The sequence below is a fragment of the Oncorhynchus kisutch genome, linkage group LG6 (genome assembly GCF_002021735.2).
Source record: "Oncorhynchus kisutch isolate 150728-3 linkage group LG6, Okis_V2, whole genome shotgun sequence".
Classification (NCBI taxonomy): domain Eukaryota; kingdom Metazoa; phylum Chordata; class Actinopteri; order Salmoniformes; family Salmonidae; genus Oncorhynchus; species Oncorhynchus kisutch.
Genome location: NC_034179.2, coordinates 44,548,359 through 44,575,516, shown reverse-complemented (window position 1 = coordinate 44,575,516; position 27,158 = coordinate 44,548,359). Strand labels below are relative to the sequence as shown.

At 42.2% G+C, this 27,158-nt stretch overlaps 1 protein-coding gene across 3 annotated transcripts; it reads right to left on the bottom strand.

Annotated features, from left to right (window-relative positions):
* Positions 1-9,790: 9,790 nt before the first annotated feature.
* Positions 9,791-16,333, bottom strand: LOC109892154 (galactosylgalactosylxylosylprotein 3-beta-glucuronosyltransferase 1-like). 3 transcript variants are annotated; one of them, XM_031826786.1, is made up of 5 exons: positions 15,925-16,333; positions 14,758-15,278; positions 14,091-14,387; positions 13,512-13,617; positions 9,791-13,083 (listed from the first exon to the last, which is right to left on the bottom strand). In XM_031826786.1, the coding sequence occupies exons 1-4, from the start codon at positions 16,076-16,078 to the stop codon at positions 13,531-13,533; spliced, it is 1,059 nt and encodes a 352-aa protein (XP_031682646.1). In that variant the 5' UTR covers positions 16,079-16,333; the 3' UTR covers positions 9,791-13,083; positions 13,512-13,530. The 3 variants fall into 3 exon arrangements, with proteins under 3 accessions (XP_031682646.1, XP_020340175.1, XP_020340176.1); XM_020484586.2 differs by having other exon boundaries at positions 15,961-16,333; XM_020484587.2 differs by having other exon boundaries at positions 15,967-16,333.
* Positions 16,334-27,158: the final 10,825 nt, after the last annotated feature.

Genomic DNA, 27,158 nt, shown 5'->3' with positions numbered 1-27,158 from the left:
CTTTACATGGATCAGTCGTCCTGGTCCCTTTGCAGAAAAACAGCCCCAAAGCATGATGTTTCCACCCCCATGCTTCACAGTAGGTATGGTGTTCTTTGGATGCAACTCAGCATTCTTTGTCCTCCAAACACGACGAGTTGAGTTTTTACCAAAAAATTCTATTTTGGTTTCATCTGACCATATGACATTCTACCAATCTTCTTCTGGATCATCCAAATGCTCTCTAGCAAACTTCAGATGGGCCTGGACATGATCTGGCTTAAGCAGGGGGAAACATCTGGCACTGCAGGATTTGAGTCCCTGGCGGCGTAGTGTGTAGGCTTTGTTACATTTGTCCCAGCTCCCTGCAAGTCATTCACTAGGTCCCCCCGTGTTGTTCTGGGATTTTTGCTCACCTTTCTTGTGATCATATTGACCCCACGGGGTGAGATCTTGCGTGGAGCCCCAGATTGAGGGAGATTATCAGTGGTCTTGTATGTCTTCCATTTCCTAATAATTGCACCCACAGTTGATTTCTTCAAACCAAGCTGCTTACCTATTGTAGATTCAGTCTTCCCAGCCTGGTGCAGGTCTACCATTTTGTTTCTGGTGTCCTTTGACAGCTCTTTGGTCTTGGCCATAGTGGAGTTTGGAGTGTGACTGTTCGAGGTTGTGGACAGGTGTCTTTTATACTGATAACAAGTTCAAACAGGTGCCATTAATACAGGTAACGAGTGGAGGACAGAGGAGCCTCTTAACATGTTATCAGAATTCTAATGTTAAAGTGCATCAATACATATGGCTTTCTGGGTGATTCAGTACAATTGACTTGAGCATGTTTTAGTATGTTTATAGCTATATAAGTGGAAAAGCAGTAGTGACTAATGTGTTATTGATTAGATGGAATGATTTATGTGCAAATGTAAACTCTGCAAAAAAAGAAATGTAAATTTTTCAGTACCCTGTCTTTCAAAGATAATTTGTGAAGATCCAAACAACTTCACAGATCTTCATTGTAAAGTTGACAAATGCTTGTTCAATTAGCCATAAGCAACTAATGAACATGCACCTGTGGAACGGTCGTTAAGACACTAACAGCTTACAGACGGTAGGCAATTAAGGTCACAGTTATGAAAACTTAGGACACTAAAGAGGCCTTTGTACTTTCTCTGAAAAACACAAAAAAAAGATGCCCAGGGTCCCTGATCATCTGCATGAACCTGCTTTAAGCATGCTGCAAGAAGGCAGCAATAAATTGCAATGGCCGTACTGCGAGACGCCTAAGTCAGTGCTACAGGGAGACAGGATGGACAGCTGAACACCTGCACAGGATCCGAACATCACACCTGCGGGACAGGTACAGGATGGCAACAACAACTGCCCGAGTTACACCAGGAACGCACATTCCCAGTCCTCATTCTCAGTGCTCAGACTGTCCACAATCAGCTGAGAGAGGCTGCACTGAGGACTTGTAGGCCTGTTGTAAGGCAGGTCCTCACCAGACATCACCGGCAACAAAGTTGCCTATGGGCACAAACCCCCCGTCGCTGGCCCCCCGTCGCTGGACCAGACAGGACTGGCAAAAAGTGCTCTTCACTGACGAGTCGCGGTTTTGTCTCAACAGGGGTGATGGTCAGATTCACATTTATCATAGAAGGAATGAGCGTTACACCGGGGCCTGTACTCTGGAGAGGTGGAGGGTCCATCATGGTCTGGGACGGTGTGTCACAGCATCATCGGACTGAGCTTGTTGTCATTGCAGGCAATCTCAATGCTGTGCGTTACAGGGAAGACGACATCCTCCCTCATGCGGTACCCTTCCTGAAGGCTCATCCTCAAATGACCCTCCAGCATGACAATGCCACCAAACATACTGCTCGTTCTGTGCATGATTTCCTGCAAGACAGGAATGTCAGTGTTCTGCCATGGCCAGCAAAGAGCCCGGATCTCAATCCCATTGAACATGTCTGGGACCCGTTGGATCGGAGGGTGAGGGCTAGGGCCATTCCCCCCAGAAATGTCTGGGAACTTGCAGGTGCCTTGGTGGAAGAGTGGGGTAACATCTCACAGCAAGAACGGGCAATTCTGGTGCAGTCCATGAGGAGGAGATGCACTGCAGTACTTAATGCAGCTCGTGGCCACACCAGATACTGACTGTTACTTTTGTTTTTGACCCCCCTCCCCTTTGTTCAGGGACACATTATTCCATTTCTGTTAGTCACATGTCTGTGGAACTTGTTCAGTTTATGTCTCAGTTGTTGAATCTTGATATGTTCATACAAATATTTACACATGTTATGTTTAATGAAAATAAACGCAGTTGACAGTAAGAGGACGTTTCTTTTTTTGCTGAGTTTATTTGTAACCGGAGGCTAAGTACATACAGGGCATCTATTTGAGACAGAATGTCTGCATAAGGGTGTTAGTTGCAGATTCTAACAGAGGCAGTCTTGTCATTTCAGACAATATTGTCAATGAGACAATATTTCAGTGAGTAGTCTGTTATTAAAGAAGGTACAATTCTTGAAAGAATAACCACAGATCCCTGTATACAGGAGGTCACCTCACCGGAAAGGAAGTTTGCTGTAGTAGTAGCACCACATCTCCTGCAGAGGGTGCCAAATGATAAGTGACCATTGCTTTATATTCAGACCCCAGTGTGAAGGTAACTAGACTATTGTAGTGGGAGCTATAATATTTCATTGGTTGATTTTTCTTAGTTATCTTTTTTGCAATATTACTTATTATAACTTGTGTTAAGAACTTGTGAAGCAAAACCATTGACACTATTCCATGCCATTACTGACCCCTGAAGGAGACGCCCCAGAACAGATTTATTTCCTATGCGTTATTACATGTCTGATGTAGACGATGGTAATCCATAACACCAAGGTAAAAACACTGAGTTAATGTTGCAGCATGTCCATAGGCCATGTCCACAATGCAGGTCATGTAAATGGTACTCCCATGGCAATGTAGACAGTGTCAACGGAGTGTTTGCCTTGTGTGTGGTGATGAAGCAGGTACTGATGTTTAATTCATATTTTCCTTTCCCCCTTCAGAGAATGAATTGCACTATATAAAGGTTTGAAACTCAATGACAACAGAGGTCATTTACAATTGTAATGTGCTAAGTGAAAGAAAGTATTTTCTTTTCCCTCTTTCCAAATAATGCTAATGCTTATTTGATGAAAATGCTTGTAAGTAATTTTCCATTAGGTCAAGACTTAGTCTCAAAAGGGAGGAAATGTTGTGGAAAATTACACAATTAGATATACTATGCTGTACAGGTAAGAGCCGCGTGTGACCACAGTATGTGACATCCCGTTCGTACTATATGTAGGAACTCCTATGTGTGGAAACTTGCATGAAGGAACATACAATGGTGGCAACGTCAGCTATCTTAATATACACAGACAAGCTAAACACCTTTTATACACTATGTTCCCCATCCATGTTTGCACACATCTGCTAACAGCCACATAGACAAAGAGGTTGGACTTTTCTATAAAAGCTGAGAGCCAACTCTGTTAGTTGGGCCTTAACTATGCACTGTTGAAGTGCATAATTAACTGCTCCATTTTTGCAAATCTTATAATAAATTTGTTGTTTGAAGATTCTGCAGTCTCTCTTCCCTTCGAACAGATAAAATCCCCTACAGACGTACTGCCAGATACTCTAAAATGACATTGGAGGTGGCTTATGGTAGAGAAATTAGCATAACATTTTCTGGCAACAGCTCTGGTGGACATTCCTGCAGTTAGCACACTAATTGCACACTCCGTAAAAACTTGTGTTATCCCCAGCACAAGGTGCATCTGTGTAATGATCATGCTGTTTAATCAGCTTCTTGATATGCCACACCTGTCAGGTGAATGGATTATCTTGGCAAAGGAGAAATGTTCATCAAAAGGGATATAAACAAATTTGTGCACATGGAACATTGCTGGGATTTTTAATTTCAGCTCACAAAACATGGTACCAACACTTTACATGTTGCATTTATATTTTTGTTCAGTATACAGTATATATGAATAAGTGTTTTCTTAGTTATTCAAGTCTAAATTACCATAGAAAGCCATATATTCATTACCAAAATTACAGAAGATTCCGGTAACTTTTGTAAATGTACGTTTCTGTTGGTGGCCCACTCCTTTGATAGTATGCATGTACTTCTTACATAGCGTGGCATTACTATATTTTTGACTATGCCTTGGGGAATATCTATTTCAGCCTCAACCAGGCGCCTTGGAAGTTCCTTCCACACATTCCTTTTTTCCCTGGATTCTTCCTGAGAGAATTTTTATGTATGGCTATCCAAGTGAAACCTTCGTAACACTACCAATGAGTAAATACAGTCATATCATACTATGGTACTTTGGCTATGACACCTGCATTTGTCTATGTGCTTCTATCTGTTGCTATGGTACTGTATCATGGAAGTGGAGTGATTAGGTGAATTGTAAATGGATTCATTGTTTCAGAAAAGGAAATTCCCTGAAAAGAATGTCTGTACTTGCTTGTCTTGGTAGCATTTATGGTATTGAAATATGTTGTTTTTTTGGGGGGGGCGGGCTTTCAGCAAGCATGCTAATTATTTCTGAGATGCAAATGAAATGGGATGTTGATAATGTTGTAATGCCTACGCAGGGGCGGACTTAGTGATTTGGAGGCCACAGGCAGAGATTCCCCCCACACACCATTTAATATGGGTTTTATAAGAAGTAATTTAAGTATAAAAATGTAGTACCTTTTTAATGTCAGTCTGAGCTCCCCTCCACCTGAGCTCTTCGGAGTCTGAAAATGCAGACTGAAAAGACTTGAAATTCCCTTTACTCTTTGCAACACCACATAGAAGATAAGGAAGCAGGAAAATAGATAAGAAGAGAGAGAGTATTACTCTTTTAAATTCATTTGATTTATTTGATATGATTAATAATAGTAATACATATGATATTTATTGTCTGTTTCCTTTTTGGATCCTCTTAAGTGCTTGTTGGAAGGAATGTGTGTGTGTGTGTGTTTATTTATGTGTTTGTGAGTATGTGTGTGCCTTGTGATTAAGGCTGCTGAGCTTTGCTGCCTGAATGGTGATCTTCATCAGGTCTGTGTCCTGTAACCAATCAAGATAGACCTGGAGAGAGGGAGCGGGCAGAAGGTACTTGTTAGAAACTGAGATTACTCCCTCCACTTCTGATATTTACCCCTTAGACTTCCCTTGTATTTTTTTGTTGTATAATAATTACTTTACTCTAAAGTTGAGAGATACACAGAAAGAGCTACAGAATGAGCTACAGAGATACAGCGAGAAATATAGCAAGAGATACAGCGAGATAGATAAAGGGAGGCAGGTAGTATAGAGGTTAAGAGTGTTGGGCTAGTAAGCGAAAGGTCCCTGGTTCAATCCCCAGAACTGCCTAGGTGAAAGAAATCTGACATTGTGCCCTTGAGTAAGGAACATAACTCAACTTTTTCCTGTATGTCCTCTGAATAAGAGCATCTGTTAAGTGACTCAAATGTAAAACACAGAAAGAGAGATAGCACTCCTGCCATCAAATACTGTAGAAGATTGACCAGACAGTCCACAACATCTTCCACTTAAAAAAATAAAATAGTTATTTTACCTTTCTCCTAAAGTTTAGAGAAGAGAAGGGTAGTGGAAGAGGGATACAACAATTCAAAGACATGATGAGGTGGGATGATTGAGTACTCACCCTGGTCTGTCATGGTTCCACCTGTCGCCAGAGGGCGGCAGAGACCGTCCTAGAGACATCAACTACACTCAGGTGTGTCCAATTTACTCAATATGATTTCCCTGTTAAAAGAGGTGTGTTTTCTGTTATCTTTGGCAGAAGCTTGAATTATGTGCTGTGTGTGTGTGGTGGTTGATGATGATGATGATGATGATGATGATGATGATGATGATGATGATGATGATGATGATGATGCTGCTGCCGCTGCCGCCGCCGCCGCCGCCTGAGAGAGGTTGAGTGTTTAGTGTTTGTTGGTTTTTTCAAGTGTGCTGTGATCCTGTGGCTACCGTTCTCAATCAAGTATTATGTATCCGTTAACTGCTAATTCCTCATCCTTCCTCAATAAAGTATTATTTATCCTTAACTGCTGATTCCTCATCTGATCTCTTCTCTGCACCTTGGTCCAACCTCATCATGTCACATGGCCAGTGAGCAGAGGCAGCAGGTCAGTGGAGTAGTTCTAGGAAGGCAGTTTGAGGGACACCTTCAGAAGCTTAAGTGTCATGGAGAGGTGCTGAACAAACTCGGCCGTCAGGCTCTCCTCCACCGTGGAGGAGATGGCAGTGACCTCATCAGGGAGAAACACAAACATACTGACATAATCCTGCATCTGAACAATCAGCAGAGAGAGAGAGAGAGTAAGGAGAAATAGGCAGGAAGAAAATGGGGAGAGATCAGATCAATAGGAAAATATGTTTATGAACAAGAAGTATTTAAAACTTTTTATACCAGACTGTGAGAACAAATTAACTGTACTTACTGTTCAGCCCAGGTCTGAGTTGATATCCCAATTTCACTTGGTAATGGTCATGGGTCATCATGGCAATGCAGGTGAGTGTCTTCCCATCTAGCTGGAATTCCTCCATCCCTCTACTTTGACTTATCAAATAAAATTGTATTTGTCACATGCGCAGAAAACAACCGGTGTAGACCTTACAGTGAAATGCTTACTTACAAGACCTTAAGAAGCCTTTTGACCCTAGACTTGGCACTCCGGTACTGCTTGCTGTGCGCTAGCAGAGAGAACAGTCTATGACTAGGGTGGCTGGAGTCTTAATAATGGCTGGAGTCTTGATCATTTTAAGGGCCTTCCTCTAACAATGTCAGGTATAGAGATCCTGGATGGCACAAAGCCTGACCCCGGTGATGTACTGGGCCGTACACACTACCCTCTGTAGTGCCTTGGGGTCAGATACCGAGCAGTTGCCATACCAGGCAGTAATGCAACCAATGCTCTCGATGGTGCAGCTGTAGAACTTTTTGAGGATCTGGAGACCCATGCCAAATCTTTTCAGTCTCCTGGGGGGGAATAGGCATTGTTGTGCCCTCTTCACGACTGTCTTGGCGTGTTTGGACCATGATCGTTTGTTGGTGATGTGGACACCAAGGAACTTTAAGCTCTCAACCTGCTCTACTACAGCCCCGTCAATGAGAATCGGGGAGTGCTCGGTCCTCCATTTCCTGTAGTCAACAATCATCTCCTTTGTCTTGATCACATTGAGGGAGAGGTTGTTGTCCTGGCACCACACGGCCAGGTCTCTGACCTCCTCCCTATAGGCTGTCTCATCGTTGTCGGTAATCAGGTCTACCACTGTTGTGTCGTCGGCAAACTTAATGATGGTGTTGGAGTTGTTCCTGGTGATGAAGTCATGGGTGAACAGGGAGTACAGGAGGGGACTGAGCACGCATCCCTGAGGGGCCCCCATGTTGAGGATCAGCATGGCAGATGTGTTGTTACCTACCCTTACCGCCTGGGGGGTGGCCCGTCAGGAAGTCCAGGATCTAGTTGCAGAGGGAGGTGTTTAGTCCCAGGGTCCTTAGCTTAGTGATAATCTTTGAGGGCACTATGGTGTTGAACGCTGAGCTGTAGCCAATGAATAGCATTCTCACAAAGGTGTTCCTTTTGTCCAGGTGGAAAAGGGCAGTGGGGCGTGGAATAGAGATTGCATCATCTGTGGATCTGTTGGGGTGGTATGCAAATTGGAGTGGGTCTAGGGTTTCTGGGATGATGGTTTTGATATGAGCCATGACCAGCCTTTCAAAGCACTTCATGGCTACAAACGTGAGAGCTACTGGTTGGTAGTTATTTAGGCAGGTTACCTTAGTGTTCTTCGGCACAGGGACTATGGTGGTCTGCTTCAAACATGTTGGTATTACAGACTCAGTCAGGGATAGGTTGCAAATGTCAGTGAATGCACTTGCAAACTGGTCAGCTCTTGCTCACAGTACACATCCTGGTAATCCTTATGGCCCAGCGGCCTTGTGAATGTTGACCTGTTTAAAGGTCTTACTCACATCGGCTATGGAAAGCATGATCACAGTCGTCCGGAACAGCTGATGCTCTCATGCATGCTTCAGTGTTACTTGCCTCGAAATGAGCATAGAAGTTATTTAGTTATGCTCGTCACTGGAAAACTCGCGGCTGTGCTTCCCTTTTGTAGTCTGTAATAGTTTGCAAGCCCTGCCATATCTGACGAGCGTCGGAGCCGGTGTAGTACGATTCAATATTAGTCCTGTATTGACGCTTTGCCTGTTTGATGGTTCGTCGGAGGGCATAGCAGGAGGGCATAGCATAGCAGGATTTCTTGTAATCTTCCGGGTTAGAGTATCGCACCTTGAAAGTGGCAGCTCTACCCTTTAGCTCAGTGCGGATGTTGTCTGTAATCCATGGCTTCTGGTTGCGGTATGTACGTACGGTCACTGTGGAAACGACGTCATCGATGAACTTATTGATGAAGCCAGTGTCTGATGTTGTGTACTCCTCAATGCCATCGGAAGAATCCTGGAACATATTCCAGTATGTCCTTGCAAAACAGTCCTGTAGCTTAGCATTTGCTTCATCTGACCACTTCTTTATGGTGCGAGTCACTGGTGCTTCCTGCTTTAGTTTTTGCTTGAAGCAGGAATCAGGAGGATAGAATTATGGTCAGATATGCCAAATGCAGAGCGAGAGCTTTGTACATGTCTCTGTGTGTGTTTGGAGTAAAAGGGGTCTAGATGTATTTTTTATTTTTTTACATTAATACATGCTAATGACAAGTCTTAGTTTCACAAAGTTGTTTACTTAGTCTCTATCTTTTAGTTACCTTTATTTGTTTCTTCATCATCATCATGCAGCTCATTGTGTTTGAGGAGCAGGATGCTGACTGTAAGATGTTTGAAGAGACTCCTGATCTGGGCATGGCTGTGGACAATCAGTGACTGCATTCCAAAGCTACTGTACTTTTGATAGACAGTAATAATGAGTGGATCACATTTTCACATTGGTTTTTCTCTGGGCCCCAAAGTGCTGAACATTTTATGGGGGTAACTCACCTCATCCATCTTGAGTAGAATATTTATTTCCATTTTATTGACATGAAATGTCATGCAAACGGGTTTATTTATTGAAACAAGGAACTAGAACTATATATCCCAGCCTAACAAAACATATTTTCAACTAGAATTATTGTAATCATCACTTTCTGTGTGTGTCATGATGTAAATGAAAGCATTCTGGAGTGGTGCAGCGGTCCAGCGCATTGCTTCGCAGTGCTAGAGGCATCACTACAAACACTCTGGTTCAATTCCAGGCTGTATCACAACCGGCCGTGATTGGGAGTCCCATAGGGTGGTACACTATTTTTTGTTTAACCTTTATTTAACTAGGCAAGTCAGTTAAGAACAATTTCTTATTTCCAATGACTGTCTAAACCTGCCAAATCCAGACAACACGAGGCCAATTGGGTGCTGCCTTATGGGACTATCAATCACAGATGGTTGGGAAACAGCCTGGAATCAAACCAGGGTGTCTGTGGTGACACCTCGAGTCCTGAGATGCAGTGCATTAGACCGCTGCGCCACTCAGGAGCCTCAGTGTTGTCCGGCTTTGGCCGGTATAGGCGTCATTGTAAATAATAGTTTGTTCTTAAACCTCTACAGGATTGTTGGGTCCCCCACGGGACGGTTGAGCTAACGTAGGCTAATGCAAATATCTGATATTGGCAGAAAACTTAAATTCTTGTTAATCTAACTGCACTGTCCAATTTACAGTAGTTATTAGTGAAATAATGCCATGCTATTATTTGAGGAGAGTGCACAGTTATGAACTTGAAAAGTGATTAATAAACCAATTAGGCACATTTGAACAGAAATGCAATGGTTAATTGGATGAGTATAAAACTTTGCACAAACACTGCTGTCATCTACTGCCCAAAATCTAAACTGCGCCTGAGCTGGAATAATACATTATGGCCTTTCTTAGATGATAGTACAAAAGAACACGTTTTTTTCTTTGTATTGTATATATCTTTTACCAAATCTAATACGTTATATTCTCCTATATTCATTTCACATTTCCACAAACTTCCAAATGTTTCCTTTCTAATGGTATAAAGAATATGCATATCCTTGCTTCAGGTCCTGAGCTATAGGCAGTTAGATTTAGGTATGTCATTTTAGGCAAAAAAAAAAATTTTTTAAGGGGCGGATCCTAAAGAGGACTTGCCTAGTTAAATACATTTTAAAAAATTAACTTCCAAATGAAACATTACACCTGTATCATCAGACCACTGATTGACAGGCTTAGTCAGTTTTAGTTGTGATATTTATCATGTAACATATTGGCAAATATGAGTTACTGTGCTGTATGTTTGCACTTCAATATTTGGTCTTCCCTGAGACCAGGACTGTATAGGATTTACTTTATAAAAAGGGAAACCAATGCTATGTTTGAACAAAAATGTAAATATCAGCCATTAGTCACAATAAACCATGTCAAACAAGGAAACCAAAAGAGACATTGACATGTGGGGTAAATTTGTGTAATTGCAGTGGTTGTTTACAAAGCAGACATTCCCTCCGTTTACTTTTGAATATCAGATCAAAGATCATTAAGTGCCATTTGGGGTCCAGACTGGTTAGAAAATGGCATATCAAGGGAAGGCATTTATCCTGTGACTGATTTAGTATGTGTTGTGAAATAATCATATTTAATTGACTAGCTCTAGTTTCATTGGCAAATGTCCTTACCTATTGTCTGTTGGAGAGGTGAAAAAATGTGATGCGTATTTCACTCCAAAATGTGTTTTTCTCAATCGCATACAAGGAATTTTTGAATCGGTGTTGAAACAAACTATAGCAGAAAATCAATGATCAAATGCTCAAATACATTTACAGAACTTCAGATAATTTTTTTGCTGGTGTACCTGACTTGCATATCTTACAGGCTGACCACACCGCTCGGGTCGCATGAGACAGCGTTGCAAAATAAAAACTGCTCACATGCGCCTATGAGCGTCTTTGTTGCCAAGGACTAAAATAGAAATCAGTTCTATTTCTGACGCAGATCGCGCTGCAAGTCCTGCCTCTCCCATCTCCTCATTGGTTTATAGAAGCAGGTACCCACGTGCCATCTCCTCATTGGTTATGCCCACGTGGGTGACTGAAAGACGAACGAGGTCAGTGGCGGTAATGCACCTAATTTATGAAAGTTGCCAATCGCAATATAAAGAGAAGCAAAAGCCTGGAAGGAAGAGAGATGACTAGAAACGATTCGGTTGACCATTTTATGTGTGGATTAATTGGCGGAGTAGAGGACCTTGTGCATTTCAGGTAAAATAACAACTCAATGTTTATATCCCAGGACAAATTAGCTAGCAACAGCAAGCTAGCTAAATAGGACAGATTAGCTAGCAAGTGCAAGCTAACTAACTAAATTTCAATACATTTTTTATGCTTTTCAACCTGTCCCCAAATGAATATAATTGGTTCAGATATTTTAACCTGCGTGTCGTGATTGCGTTTGGTGTGGGGGGACAAAATAAATGTATGCACGATGGCGCACGATGGCGCACGATGATGCACGCGCGCAGCCGGTTTGGGTTTCGTGTTAGATTTTACAGGAGATACTGACCCTATTGTTATAGAGGTTTTGCTTTGAGGCCTCCCTATACATTCATACCAGTTGTATTCTTCCATTGTATTCACCTTTCCTTATTTCTATTTTGGAATGTGTTTCTGTGCACCAATGTAGTCTACAAAACCTGGTTTGCTCATAGTTATGTATTGATTATGGAATGGAATTGGATTGTGATGATATCGATGAATCCTGCACACAATGTGCTAATTTTGTTTCTTATCGGGAATATATTTAATTTAATGTGTATGAAATTGTTTGGTGAAATATGCATAAAAGGAGAGTAATTGCACATAATTCTGCACTTTGGATAGTTGGACAATTTTGATCATCATGATTTAGTAACTGCAAGGAAAATCTATTGATCTACTGAGATTTTTTTCTCGAGTCTACTTGGACTACTGGTCTACTTGGATAAGTATATTTGTGTTCATCTTTTTGCAGGCAGTCGTGTTGTTTTTTATTAGCAATTTATTAGCAATTTTGAATGTACAATTTTAGTTTTGATTTAATGTATTTATAATTTGAGAAGGCAAATACATTTTGGTAAGGCAACCATTTACTGTTTTGCGAAAAGCCACAGAGTTCTGTCTTGTGAACTCTGTTTTGAAAGACGATTGTTAAAAAAAATGCTTGTACGTGATTGAGAAACTGTAACAGACAACAGACCCTGATCTGAAAGTGCTGATATAGTGTTATATGATCAGTAAAAGATGCAACAGCAAATAAAAGCTGGCATTACAGTACGGGGATTATGCTAAATCATTGTTCCTACACTGATTACTCTGTGCGTGTATGCGTGCGGATGTTTGTGTACAGACGTGTATGTGTGTGAGACGTGTTCTAATTAGTGATAGGTTTGAGGGAGCAGAGCTGTCTGAATAGCTCAGTGTTTTACAATGGGCCGTGGGAAGGGTTCATGTCCTTTCCAGATCAGTCTGTCAGTCAATGCTGACTCCAGTCAGACAAGAACTACTTTATCCAGCTCTGTTCTGCACCCCAAGTACAGTCCGCTCTAATCACCAACAGACAAAAGCCATTCGGGGCCCCTGATTGATTCAGTTTGGTCCAGTGCCTGGTTACGATCATGTTGGTTTGTGTCAGCTGGGTTAAGGCCGCTTCCTGTTGACCACTGTGTGAAGCCATCCTGTTGTTTGAACCGCCGACAGTCTTTTGTTTAAGTTGCACTCTGGCGACTGGCAAGCTCCTTGTGGGCATCTTCCATTGATGCATCAGTAAAGCGCTTAGCTAGATACAGTATCACCATCCTCCATGAATCTGTGCTTTGATATTCTATGCCTGTATTGATACGTAGCTGTGTACTGCTTGTAGTAGACAATAAGGCTGTCTTACTCCCTTTACAGTCGTATTACAGTAAATATATATTTCACCCTGATCCTGCTTGCCTGGAGCTTGTCTTCTGCCAGTCCATTTGGAATCCCAGCCATATATAACCTGCAATAACACAATGGTATATGGGCTTAGGAGATGTGTAAAGAAAATATGTAATCAACAATTATTCCATCATTACTACCAACCACGGAGAGAATAGTTTAGGCAAATGAGAAGAAACTAAAGACAAACCGCATGAATAAAACTTTCTATCTTTTGTAGGGATCTTCTGTCAAGTCATGATATGAAATCATAACATCCCTGTTATACAAATTCAGACAGATTCGGCAAAGCTTTATACTATGAATAATAATACAATATTAAAACCTTTGGTGGAATTAATAAGCTCACAAGGGGTTCAGATAGCCAGGTTGGCACTCAGACATAGGGTTGCAAAATTCCGTTAACATCTGCAAAACCTGGGAACTTTGGGAAAGGTACCGGAATTTTGCAAACTTAATTAATCCCAGACCCAATAACTTTCAAATTACCTGTGATCCAAAATAAGTTTCATATCTCCACGTTGGAGTCCGTAAATCCTTTCTTTCCCTCGTTCACCAGGACAGGCTTCTCTGTCCTCGTGTGCCACACAAGTACCTGTTTGGGGCGGTGGGTTCAAGTAAAAATGGTGGAAAAGTTAGTTGAAAGTAGTTGAAAGTATTTTTATACCGCTTTAATGTTAGCTAGGCTAGGGGTTAGGCTTAGGGGTTAAGGCTATGAGTTAAGGTTGGGGTTAGCTAACATGCTAAGTAGTTGCAAAGAAGCAAAACCTGTAAGTAGTTGCCCGTGAGGAGTTTCGAACACGCAACCTTTGGGTTGCCAGACATTTGCATTATACGGCTATTATCCACAGCGACCAACCACCTTTCTTTAATTTTTGCCTGAAGTTACATTCTGTCTTATGCAACCATATTAAACGAATCATACTAATTTGACTGTCCTGGATTTTCATTTCCTATGTTACATCTATGAGACCAGCCTGACCCAGTGGGAATCAAACCCACAACCCTAGCATTGCAAGCAACATACTCTATTAGTTGAGCCACACAGGGCAACTGTTAGTTCCTTACCTTAGTGCAATTAGCAGCCTTGGGCTCCAGGTCACTGAGGGTGACCAGCTCCCGCAGTAAGCTGCTCTCCTGGTACCCTCCCTTGACTCCCCGCAGCTTGAAGTAGGCCTGAGGCTTAAAGAGAATGAGGCGGAGGTTCACCGCAAACCCAGCCATGTCTATGGCAAAGGGTCGGTTGGGGTCAAACACAGTCTTCCAGCCGTAAACCTTGCCCAGGGTATTGACTTTAGGGGACTCGTACCGCAGGCCGCCCACAAAGGCTACAGGCCACACAGACACCTTCCTTGTTGAACGCATCTAGACGAGGAAGGAGAGAGAGGGTAGAGCCCATGGAGATCCTATGATATTAGTGCTCTATGTAATTCTACGGGTGGAGAAGGATCAATAAGTATTCTTTTTCCGATATATGATTTTATGTGAGGAAATAGCTATTTTAATTTGTATCATATGCAAATATCAGAATTCATGTTTATAAACTCTGTTTATGGCAGGTGTCAAGTGATGCCTATGTGTTGAGGCTGTGCATTTATCTAGTGGCATATTGTAAGGAGCCATGCTCTTTATTTAATTATACTACTGCGTGTCTGAAACCAAACATTTTGCCTGTTTTGGTAGCTAAAGAGGAAACAATTCTGTACTGCACAACATCTCTCCTTGTTCCACTCACCTCCTCAAACAGATCCAGACTATAGGTGTTATCATCGTCTGCAAAGTAGACGATACCAGGCTGGCTGTTGCTGTTGTTGGGGCTGAAGGTCTCTCTAAGCCAGCGCAGAGCCAGGTTCCTCTGCATGGTTCCCCGGGGTATCCTGGGGTCCCTCATGTCCCCACGCAGCTTATAGTTCCTGGGTGTCTCCACATTAAGGTGGGTGTAGTTCAGGCCTGTTTCCTGAAGGAGCCTGGTGACTAGCAGGGTTTGTCGCTGAGAGTCCTCAACCAGGATCCAGTGCAGGTTGGGCACGTGGAGGAAGGTGTTGGCCAGACGGGTCAGCTCTGCCTTCTGGACCGGCCGGCTGTAGGTTGGGGTTATGACGTGGAGGGTGGGGAGGACATCAGACCAGGGCGGCTGGCGGCTGTAGACGTACTCGGTGCGCACAACCTCCACAATGTCCTTGTTGTTCTCTGAGGTGCAGGGCTCCTTGAGGGTGAAGGTGTTCCGGGAGTCTCGCCGACTCTCATGTCTGTCATCTGAGAAGGGGAAAGAAGTTTTTGGTATAATAAATGCTTATAGACTGTATAGGAACTGTACGTTTCCATAGAGATGGCCTTCGTAGAGAGGGAGGATGCATCTAATCGTGCAAATAGTCTTCTTAGTCTGTTGTAGAGTTAGATTTCAGTCAAAAGTTTTAATGAACGTGTCGTTCTGAAATCTAACTCCATACTCTTTTGTTAGACATGTAATCTCCTTGTGATAAACATAATATACTCAACACTAACTTAAAAAGTAATGAATTAGATGTCAGACTAATATGAGTCAGTTAAAAGGTGTGAATCCGATTAGAGAAATCAATATTGTGGACAATCAATTTTCTACTAATAGTGCTCAAATTGATAGCGGCCTCATGCCACGGTCTCACAAAATGACAATATTTTCTTTCATACACTGCTGAAGTGTTTAGCTCATTATGAACAAAAACCTTTTGCCATTGTGTTAAAAGTCTTGTAATAGATAATGCAGCATATTCAGATAAAAAGTTAAGTGGTGGGAAAATGTAAAAAATGAAGCTGGGAAATCATGTGTAGACGTTCTTTTTAAGTCTATATTAAATGGAGCATCCCAGAATAAGCATAGATATAAGTAAACCAAACGTGCTCCTCTGCTCAAGAGACTAACCATAAAACCCCCTACATGGGGAATTTGAGGAATGACCTTTACACTTTCGAGCAGCTAGCAGAGGGGTGATGGCACTCTGATGCCAAACAGTGATAAGTAGCGTCCAAGGCAACACGATCAACACGATGGCCAGAATGTCTCGTCTCTTCGGCATCTCCGGGGTCAAACCTGAGCCACGTCATTACCTGCAACACACATTTTTGGTTAAGAAAGGGTAACACAATTATATTAAGCTCATGTAGCATTTATTAGTTATATTCTTCAAGAATCAATGGGTGACCATTTTATCATTAATTGAGAACCTTAACAGCAGAATATTTTAGACATTGTGCCTTTAAGGTAAATACCAGGTGTTATTTCTGGATGTATTTCTGAACAATGGCTTCAGTATAAAGCGTTGAACTTAAAGAATGGGGGAAAGCGATCCTCCACTTTTCAAACAGACTACAGTGCCTTCGGAAACTATTCAGACCCCTAGACTTTTTCCACATTTTGTTACATTACAGCCTTATTCTAAAATTTATGAGAGTTTTTTTATTTTTATCAATCTACACACAATACCTCATAATGACTAAGCAAAAACAGGTTTTTATTCATTTTTGCTAATAAAAATGAGATGACATTTTACATAAGTACTCAGACCCTTTACTCAGTACTTTGGGCAGCACCTTTGGCAGCGATTACAGCATCAAGTCTTGGGTATGACGCTACAAGCTTGGCACACCTGTATTTGGAGAGTTTCTCTCATTCTTCTCTGCAGATCTTCTCAAGCTCTGTCAGATTGGATGCTGTACAGCTATTTTCAAGTCTCTCCAGAGATGTTCGATCAGGTTCAAGTCCGGACTTTGTCTGGGCCACTCAAGGACATTTAGAGACTTGTCCCGAGGCCACTCCTTCGTTGTCTTGGCTGTGTGCTTAAGGTCATTGTCCTGTTGGAAGGTGAACCTTCAACCCAGTCTGAGGTCCTGAGCGCTCTGGAGCAGGTATTCATCAACAATCTCTGTACTTTGCTCCGTTCATCTTTCCTCAGTCCTTTCCACTGAAAAACATCCCCCTGACCAAGGCCCTTCTCCCCCGATTGCTCAGTTTGGCCGGGTGGCCAGCTCTAGGAAGTCTTGGTGGTTCCAAACTTCTTCCATTTAAAAATGATGGAGAGCACTGTGTTCAATGCTGCTGACATTTTTTGGGACCCTTCCCAAGATCTGTTCCTCGACACAATCCTGTCTTGGAGCTCTACGGACAATTCCTTTGACCCCATGGCTTGGTTTTTGCTCTGACATGCACTGTCAACTGTGCAACGTTATATTGACAGATGTGTGCCTTTTCAAATCATGTCCAATCAATTGAATTTACCACAGGTAAATCCAATCAAGTTGTAGATTCATCTCAATGATGATCAATGGAAACAGGATGCATCTGTCTCATAGCAAAGGGTCTGAGTAATTATGTAAATATCGTATTTACATTTTTTATTTGTTTGAACTGTTTTCTCTTTTTTTCCTTATGGGGTATTGTGTGTAGATTGCTGAGGATTTTTAAAAATGTAATCCATTTTTGAATAAGACTGTTATGTAACAAAATGTGTAAAAAGTCAAGGGGTCTGAATACTTTCCAAAGGCACTGTATATTTAGCCAGCTCATAGTCAAAGAATGGAGGGGTTGACCCGTGGTGGAGCTACATTAGCTGCCATCTAATGGATGATCACGTGTGAATTAGCCACATGCTTAACCCTCCATTAAGGAGCTGTCGCTCCGAGACTGGTTCTGCAAAGATAAAGCGTTTGCTAAGGAACCTGCTTTCCCATCAAAGCCATTGCACACCAGAAAATAGGTCAGAGACAGCTGCAAGCTTTTTTCTTATTTCTACCTTATAGAAAAGCATGCTTGAACACTACAAAAAGAATACCTCACGTTGCTAATGATCTGCAAAAAAAAATTATTATTCCAAAAAAACTGTAATAGCCTATGTTTCGAAGTCGTGGCTGAACAATGACATGCATGATGTATACACCTCACTGGCTTTTCCATGCATCATCAAGATCGGACACCAGTCTTGGGTAAGCTGAGAGGTGTTTATCTTTGTTAACAACAGCTGGTGTTGATCTCTAATGTTAAGCAAGTCTTGAGTTTTTGCTTGCTTGAGTTAGAATACCTCATAATAAGCTGCAGATCACACTATTTACATTTTTTGTAGCAGCCTATTTCCCATCACAAACCGATGCTGGCATCATTAATAAGTGCATCAGTGACCTTGCATACATATCCCATCCAAAAGCCATGGATTATAGGCAACATCCGCACTGAGCTAAAGGCTAGAGCTTCTGCTTTCAAGGAGCAGGACGCTTATAAGAAATCCTGCTACGACCTCCGAAAAGACATCAAACAGGCAACGCCGACTCTGATGCTTGTAGGATGTGGCAGGGCTTGCAAACTATCACAGATTACAAAGGGAAACCCAGCTGCAAGCTGCCCAGTGATGCAAGCCTTCCAAACCAGCTAAATGCCTTCTATGCTCACTTCTAGACAAACAACACTCAACCATGCATGAGATCACCAGCAGTTCTGGATGACCAGTTGTGTAAAGTTCTTAAGTTGTACTTTAAAGTATTTTTACTTAAGTATTTTTGTGGAGTATCTGTACTTTACTGTGCTATTTATATTTTTGACAACTTTTACATTCCTAAAGAAAATAATGTACTTTTTATTTTTGAGCAATTACATGTCCTTTTGATACTTAAGTATATTTAAAACAGTATTTCACTGGGTGTTTAGTATTTCACTGGGTGAAAAGTAGTATTTCACTGGGTAGTATTTCACTGGGTGACTTTCACTTTTACGACTAGTCATTTTCTATTAAGGTATCTTTTACTCAAGTATGACAATTGAGGACTTTTTCCACCACTGCAGATGACTGTGTGTTCTCGCTCTCCGTAGCCAATGTGAGTAGCACCTTTAAACAGGTTAACATTTACAAGGCCGTGGGGCCAGACATATTACCAGGATGAGTACTCAGAGCATGCACTGACCAGCTGGCAAGTGTGTTCAAGTATATTTTCAACCTCTCCCTGGCCCAGTCTGTAATACCTACATGTTTCAAGCAGACCACCATAGTCCCTGTGCTCAAGAATGACATGGTAACCTGTCTAAGTGACTATCGTAACCTGTCTAAGTGACTACCGTAGCACATCTGTAGACATGAAATGCTTTGAAAGGCTGGTCATGGCTCACATTAACACCATCATCCCAGACACCATGGACCCACTCCAATTTGCATACCACCCCAACAGATCCACATGATGCAATCTCTATTGCACTCCACACTTCCCTTTCCCACTTGGATAAAAGGAACACCTATGTGAGAATGCTGTTCAGCCTTCAACACCATAGTGCCCTCCAAGCTCATCACTAAGCTCATGACCCTGGGAATGAATGCCTCCCTCGGCAACTGGATCCTGGACGTTCTGACGGTCCTTCCCAGGTGGTGCGGGTAGGCAACCAAACATCCGCCATACTGATCCTTAACATGTGAGCCCCTCAGGGCCACATTGACAGGCCTGTAGTGGAGAGGGTTGAGAGCTTTAAGTTCCTCGGTGTCCACATCACTCCCTGCCATCGAGGACCTCTATACCAGGCGGTGTCAGAGCACTGGCATAATGCAGTTTATCTGGACTCCCGCAAGGTTGGCGTTTGGCCCCCTTCCCCTCCATAAAATAAAATGTGTCAGCCAGACAGCCACACAAAATATAGACTAGCAATCGCTGTCCATGGTGCTGAAATTGAGACATGTCTATGCGGATGCATGCCTATTGGCTTTCAGTTGTTGATAGGCTTTCAGTTGTGCTACGGCATGTATAGCTTTGCTTTAGCTAATGGATACATGTGTATTTGTAGGCTTATTTGGTTGTAATTTTCTCATGTTAAGCCTAACATTTCACAAAGCTATACATGGTGTCGCAATGCTGCCATTTCATACTGCTGGCAACAATGTAATTACTTGTTTAGTAATTCAAACTTTTCAGATATAAAATAAATGTTTGATGCAAACGCATACTAATCAGCTACCAATAGATTTTTTGGAATATACAACTGTCCTGCATGACCCATCCTCACGCTTTCTCCCAGCTTGGATAGAAAGTTGTGTGTAAAACCAGTCTATTAATGCCTAAATTAATCATAGTCAGTCCACCCTCAAAACACTATTGTTTCATCATGCAGTGTATGCATAATGTACAGTATACTGTATACTGTATTTAGCTGCTATTTAGTTGCTATTTATAACATGTTTTATAAAAATTACACATCAAATAATCTAACAATGAGGTAGTCAAGTAGTCAACTTGAGGATAAATCCAGTCACTATTTATTATTGAACTCAGCGGGTTTTGTCTGGCTAATAGCTTACAAAAAAATGGGCTGCAAAATTCAAGGTAAATTAAATTAAATTAAATTAAATTTGAGAGACTCCCCTGGTCGCCTGAATTCCTCCTTTTTTTGTGTGCAAACAATTTCACCTTTTCTATACTGGATATTGCCCACCCAGACTTTCCTGAGACAATGTCATACAATGCCATTCAACTCTCCTTCCATGTCCTCCAATTGCTCTTAAATACAAGTAAAACTAAATGCATGCTCTTCAACCGATCGCTGCCTGCACCTGCCCGCCTGTCCAACATCACTACTCAGGACGGCTCTGACTTAGAATACGTGGACAACTACAAATACCTAGGTGTCTGATTAGACTGTAAACTCTCCTTCCAGAACCACATCAAACATCTCCAATCCAAAGTTATATCTAGAATTGGCTTCCTATTTCGCAAACAAAGCATCCTTCACTCATGCTGCCAAAAAATACCCTTGTAAAACTGACCATCCTACCAATCCTCGACTTCGGCGATGTCATTTACAAAATAGCCTCCAATACCCTTTTCAACAAATTGGATGCAGTCTATCACAGTGCAATCCGTTTTGTCACCAAAGCCCCATATACTACCCACCATTGCGACCTGTACGCTCTCGTTGGCTGGCCCTCGCTTCATACTCAAAACCCACTGGCTCCATGTCATCTACAAGACCCTGCTAGGTAAAGTCCCCCCTTATCTCAGCTCGCTGGTCACCATAGCATCACCCACCTATAGCACGCACTCCAGCAGGTATATCTCTCTGGTCACCCCCAAAACCAATTCTTTCTTTGGCCGCCTCTCCTTCCAGTTCTCTGCTGCCAATGACTGGAACGAACTACAAAAATCTCTGAAACTGGAAACACTTATCTCCCTCACTAGCTTTAAGCACCAACTGTCAGAGCAGCTCACAGATTACTGCACCTGTACATAACCCACCTTTAATTTAGCCCAAACAACTACCTCTTTCCCTACTATATTTATTTTATTTATTTATTTATTTTGCTCCTTTGCACCCCATTATTTTTATTTCTACTTTGCACATTCTTCCACTGCAAATCTACCATTCCAGTGTTTTACTTGCTATGTTGTATTTACTTTGCCACCATGGCCTTTTTTGCCTTTACCTCCCTTATCTCACCTCATTTGCTCACATCGTATATAGACTTGTTTATACTGTATTATTGACTGTATGTTTGTTTTACTCCACGTGTAACTCTGTGTCGTTGTATGTGTCGAACTGCTTTGCTTTATCTTGGCCAGGTCGCAATTGTAAATGAGAACTTGTTCTCAACTTGCCTACCTGGTTAAATAAATAAAAATGTGCATTATACACTGAGTATACAAAACATTAACACCTGCTCTTTTTCACTACAAGACCATGCTACTTGCCTACGGAGCAGCAAGAGTAACTGCCCCTCCCGACCTTCAGGCTATGCTCAAACCCTACACCCCCGCTGGCTTTGCTGATAGCTACTTTATTGAGGAAAAATGTACATACTTTTACTGTGATATGTGGTTGTCCCACCCAGCTATCTTAAAATGAATGCACTAACTGTAAGTTGCTCTGGATAAGAGCATCTGCTAAATGACTCAAATGTAAATATAACAGACTGACCAGGTGAATCCAGGTGAAAGCTATGATCTCTTTTTAAATCCACTTCAATCAGTGTAAATTAAGGGAAGGAGACAGATTAAATAAGGATTTTCTTTAGCCTTGAAATAATTGAGACATGGATTGTGTATGTGTGCCATTCAGAGGGTGAAATGACAAAACAAAAGATGTAAGTGCCTTTGAAAGGGGTATGGTAGTAGATTCCAGGCACACCGGTTTGTGTCAAGAACTGCAACGGTGCTAAGTTTTTCACACTCAACAGTTTCCAGTGTGTACCAAGAATGGCCCACCACCCAATGGACTGTTCTGCAGGGCCCAGTGCCAGAATGAATCAGTTGGACGGACCGTTGACTGCGCGTTCACCTTTTTTTAATGGGTCTTATAGTAAAGACTATAGGCAGCTCATGAGTTTGAAGTTTGGGGAAGCTTACAATTTAGCCCACCATTTCTACCGATTTGCATGCCAGTTAGTATTATTTTTATATGCGCATTTTTGTGGAACAGTTTAATTTTTATTTTTTAATTTTTTATTTCACCTTTATTTAACCAGGTAGGCTAGTTGAGAACAAGTTCTAATTTACAACTGCGACCTGGCCAAGATAAAGCATAGCAGTGTGAACAGACAATAACACAGAGTTACACATGGAGTAAACAATAAACAAGTCAATAACACAGTAGAAAAAAGAAAATAAAGAGTCTATATACATTGTGTGCAAAAAGCATGAGGAGGTAGGTGAATAATTACAATTTAGCAGATTAACACTGGAGTGATAAATGATCAGATGGTCATGTGCAGGCAGAGATACTGGTGTGCAAAAGAGCAGAAAAGTAAACAAATAAAAACAGTATGGGGATGAGGTAGGTCAATTGGGTGGGCTATTTACCGATGGACTATGTACAGCTGCAGCAATCGGTTAGCTGCTCAGATAGCAGATGTTTAAAGTTGGTGAGGGAGATAAAAGTCTCCAATTTCAGCGATTTTTGCAATTCGTTCCAGTCACAGGCAGCAGAGAACTGGAAGGAAAGGTGGCCAAAGGAGGTGTTGGCTTTAGGGATGATCAGTGAGATACACATGCTGGAGCGCGTGCTACGGGTGGGTGTTGCCATCGTGACCAGTGAACTGAGATAAGGCGGAGCTTTACCTAGCATGGACTTGTAGATGACCTGGAGCCAGTGGGTCTGGCGACGAATATGTAGCGAGGACCAGCCGACTAGAGCATACAGGTCGCAGTGGTGGGTGGTATAAGGTGCTTTAGTAACAAAACGGATGGCACTGTGATAAACTGCATCCAGTTTGCTGAGTAGAGTATTGGAAGCTATTTTGTAGATGACATCGCCAAAGTCGAGGATTGGTAGGATAGTCAGTTTTACTAGGGTAAGTTTGGCGGCGTGAGTGAAGGAGGCTTTGTTGCGGAATAGAAAGCCGACTCTAGATTTGATTTTTTGATATGAGTCTGGAAGGAGTGTTTACAGTCTAGCCAGACACCTAGGTACTTATAGATGTCCACATATTCTAGGTCGGAACCATCCAGGGTGGTGATGCTAGACGGGCGTGCGGGTGCAGGCAGTGAACAGTTGAAAAGCATGCATTTGGTTTTACTAGCGTTTAAGAGCAGTTGGAGGCCACGGAAGGAGTGTTGTATGGCATTGAAGCTCGTTTGGAGGTTAGATAGCACAGTGTCCAAGGAAGGGCCAGAAGTATACAGAATGGTGTCGTCTGCGTAGAGGTGGATCAGGGAATCGCCCGCAGCAAGAGCAACATCATTGATATATACAGAGAAAAGAGTCGGCCCTAGAATTGAACCCTGTGGCACCCCCATAGAAACTGCCAGAGGACCGGACAACATGCCCTCCGATTTGACACACTGAACTCTGTCTGCAAAGTAATTGGTGAACCAGGCAAGGCAGTCATGGAGCTCAAGGGACGTTTCACCTATGGACCCATCCTCGTTCATCCTGATCCAACTTGTCCAACACCAAACTGAGGCCGAAGCAGGGGCGCCATCAGCCGAGGCGTTCATTCATCGATGTCGCCGCACCTGGATCAGAGCACAATCCTCCTCGCTCTGCTCATCTGCCCGACACCAACACCAGAAAAACACATCACCGAAGGCTTCTTCGGCTCCTTTGACCGGGTCAACGAGTATGTCTGTCCACCCGTGATCTTCCCTTAAAAGGTGGACTCGCTGAAGTTTGCTCCATGCTCCATAGGACCATTCAAGATCCTGAGTCGCATCTACCCGGTCACTTATCGTCTCTAGCTTCCCAGGTCTATGAGGGTCTGTCCATCCTTCTATGTCTCCCATCTCAAGCTGGTAAGGACAAGTCCCTTCTCTCCCCCCACACCTGCCCCTCTGCCCCTTCGACTTGTCGATGGTCACCCGGCCTACACTGTCAGGCATTTGTTGGAAACTCGTTGAGTCCGAAGCACCCTGAAGTACCTGATGGACTGTAAGGGCTACGGCCCCGAGGAGCGGGCATGGGTGCCTGCCTGGGACATCCAGGATCCGGGACTCGTTTGGGACTTCAACCAAACACGTGGTGGTTGCCCTGGCTCCGTGGCTGGAGCCGCTCCTAGAAGAGGGGGTACTGTCATGGTTCCACCTATCACCAGAAGGTGGCAGAGACCATCCTAGAGACATTAATGACACTCAGGCGTGTCCTATTTACTCATTATGATTCCAGGTGCGTTTTCTGTTGTCGTTTGCAGAAGCTTGAATTGTTTACCGTGTGCGTTTGTTTCCTGAGTGAGTTTGAGACTTATTTATTTATTTAATTTTTTTAAATTGACTATCCGAAACATACAATATACAGTGCCTTGCGAAAGTATTCGGCCCCCTTGAACTTTGCGACCTTTTGCCACATTTCAGGCTTCAAACATAAAGATATAAAACTGTATTTTTTTGTGAAGAATCAACAACAAGTGGGACACAATCATGAAGTGGAACGACATTTATTGGATATTTCAAACTTTTTTAACAAATCAAAAACTGAAAAATTGGGCGTGCAAAATTATTCAGCCCCTTTACTTTCAGTGCAGCAAACTCTCTCCAGAAGTTCAGGGAGGATCTCTGAATGATCCAATGTTGACCTAAATGACTAATGATGATAAATACAATCCACCTGTGTGTAATCAAGTCTCCGTATAAATGCACCTGCACTGTGATAGTCTCAGAGGTCCGTTAAAAGCGCAGAGAGCATCATGAAGAACAAGGAACACACCAGGCAGGTCCGAGAAACTGTTGTGAAGAAGTTTAAAGCCGGATTTGGATACAAAAAGATTTCCCAAGCTTTAAACATCCCAAGGAGCACTGTGCAAGCGATAATATCGAAATGGAAGGAGTATCAGACCACTGCAAATCTACCAAGACCTGGCCGTCCCTCTAAACTTTCAGCTCATACAAGGAGAAGACTGATCAGAGATGCAGCCAAGAGGCCCATGATCACTCTGGATGAACTGCAGAGATCTACAGCTGAGGTGGGAGACTCTGTCCATAGGACAACAATCAGTCATATATTGCACAAATCTGGCCTTTATGGAAGAGTGGCAAGAAGAAAGCCATTTCTTAAAGATATCCATAAAAGTGTCGTTTAAAGTTTGCCACAAGCCACCTGGGAGACACACCAAACATGTGGAAGAAGGTGCTCTGGTCAGATGAAACCAAAATTGAACTTTTTTGGCAACAATGCAAAACGTTATGTTTGGCGTAAAAGCAACACAGCTCATCACCCTGAACACACTATCCCCACTGTCAAACATGGTGGTGGCAGCATCATGGTTTGAGCCTGCTTTTCTTCAGCAGGGACAGGGAAGATGGTTAAAATTGATAGGAAGATGGATGGAGCCAAATACAGGACCATTCTGGAAGAAAACCTGATGGAGTCTGCAAAAGACCTGAGACTGGGACGGAGATTTGTCTTCCAACAAGACAATGATCCAAAACATAAAGCATAATCTACAATGGAATGGTTCAAAAATAAACATATCCAGGTGTTAGAATGGCCAAGTCAAAGTCCAGACCTGAATCCAATCGAGAATCTGTGGAAAGAACTGAAAACTGCTGTTCGCAAATGCTCTCCATCCAACCTCACTGAGCTCGAGCTGTTTTGCAAGGAGGAATGGGAAAAAATGTCAGTCTCTCGATGTGCAAAACTGATAGAGACAACCCCAAGCGACTTACAGCTGTAATCGCAGCAAAAGGTGGCGCTACAAAGTATTAACTTAAGGGGGCTGAATAATTTTGCACGCCCAATTTTTCAGTTTTTGATTTGTTAAAATAGTTTGAAATATCCAATAAATGTCGTTCCACTTCATGATTGTGTCCCACTTGTTGTTGATTCTTCACAAAAAAATACAGTTTTATATCTTTATGTTTGAAGCCTGAAATGTGGCAAAAGGTCGCAAAATTCAAGGGGGCCGAATACTTTCGCAAGGCACTGTATATTGGGCAGACAGACCAGTTCCCTACCTCCTCCCTCTGCCACCTGCCTCCTACATTTTTGGGGTGATGCTGTAATCAATTGGTTGTACTCTTGGATTGAGCAGACCTTCCTGTACAATTCTGATAACTCCATGAAGGACATACCTCTACCATTCCAATATAATTTTCAAACATCTTTCCCATAAATACAGGTATTTTATCAACCAGCACATTAGAGTTCAGCCATAATATTTGTTCTATCTTTCTAGGGGGGTGAAATTTAAATTGTAGCCAGCTCTGCAATGCTTGTTTGAAAAAGAGAGATACTTTGAAAAAAGTATTATTTTCAATTAATTGAAAATGAGACATGGCAATCTGCACAAAGGCATAAAGACCATTTTTAAACAATGGATGAGCTTTATTTGTAATCTACTTGAGAACCATTTAGGGTTCAAGTAAAACTTTTAAATAAGTGAAGCTTTTAGAGAGAGGTTTAGTGCTTTTATATATAATAATCTCAACCCACCCAATTCATATTCATTATATAGATAAGCATGCTTTATTTTGTCTGATTTAGCGTCCCAGATAAAGCTAAATATATTTGCTCATATGATTTGAAAAAATTATCCTCAGGAGAAGGCAGTGCCATACGTAAGTGGGTAAACTGAGATAAGACTAAGGAGTTTATCAGAGCAATTGTTCCATAAATAGACAGGTATTTACCTCTCCATGGTTACAGGATCATGTCTATTTTTACAAGTTTTCTATTGAAATTCATTATGGAGAGATTATTTATATATT

What these genes read in the sequence shown, in the direction of transcription:
- LOC109892154 (XM_031826786.1), bottom strand. Translation starts at nt 16,078, where the DNA reads ATGCCGAAGAGACGAGACATTCTGGCCATCGTGTTGATCGTGTTGCCT. An exon ending in GTCTGGATCTGTTTGAGGAG is followed by an intron (nt 14,388 to 14,757) that starts GTGAGTGGAACA and finishes TTCCTCGTCTAG; the next exon opens with ATGCGTTCAACAAGGAAGGT. An exon ending in AGGCTGCTAATTGCACTAAG is followed by an intron (nt 13,618 to 14,090) that starts GTAAGGAACTAA and finishes CGCCCCAAACAG; the next exon opens with GTACTTGTGTGGCACACGAG.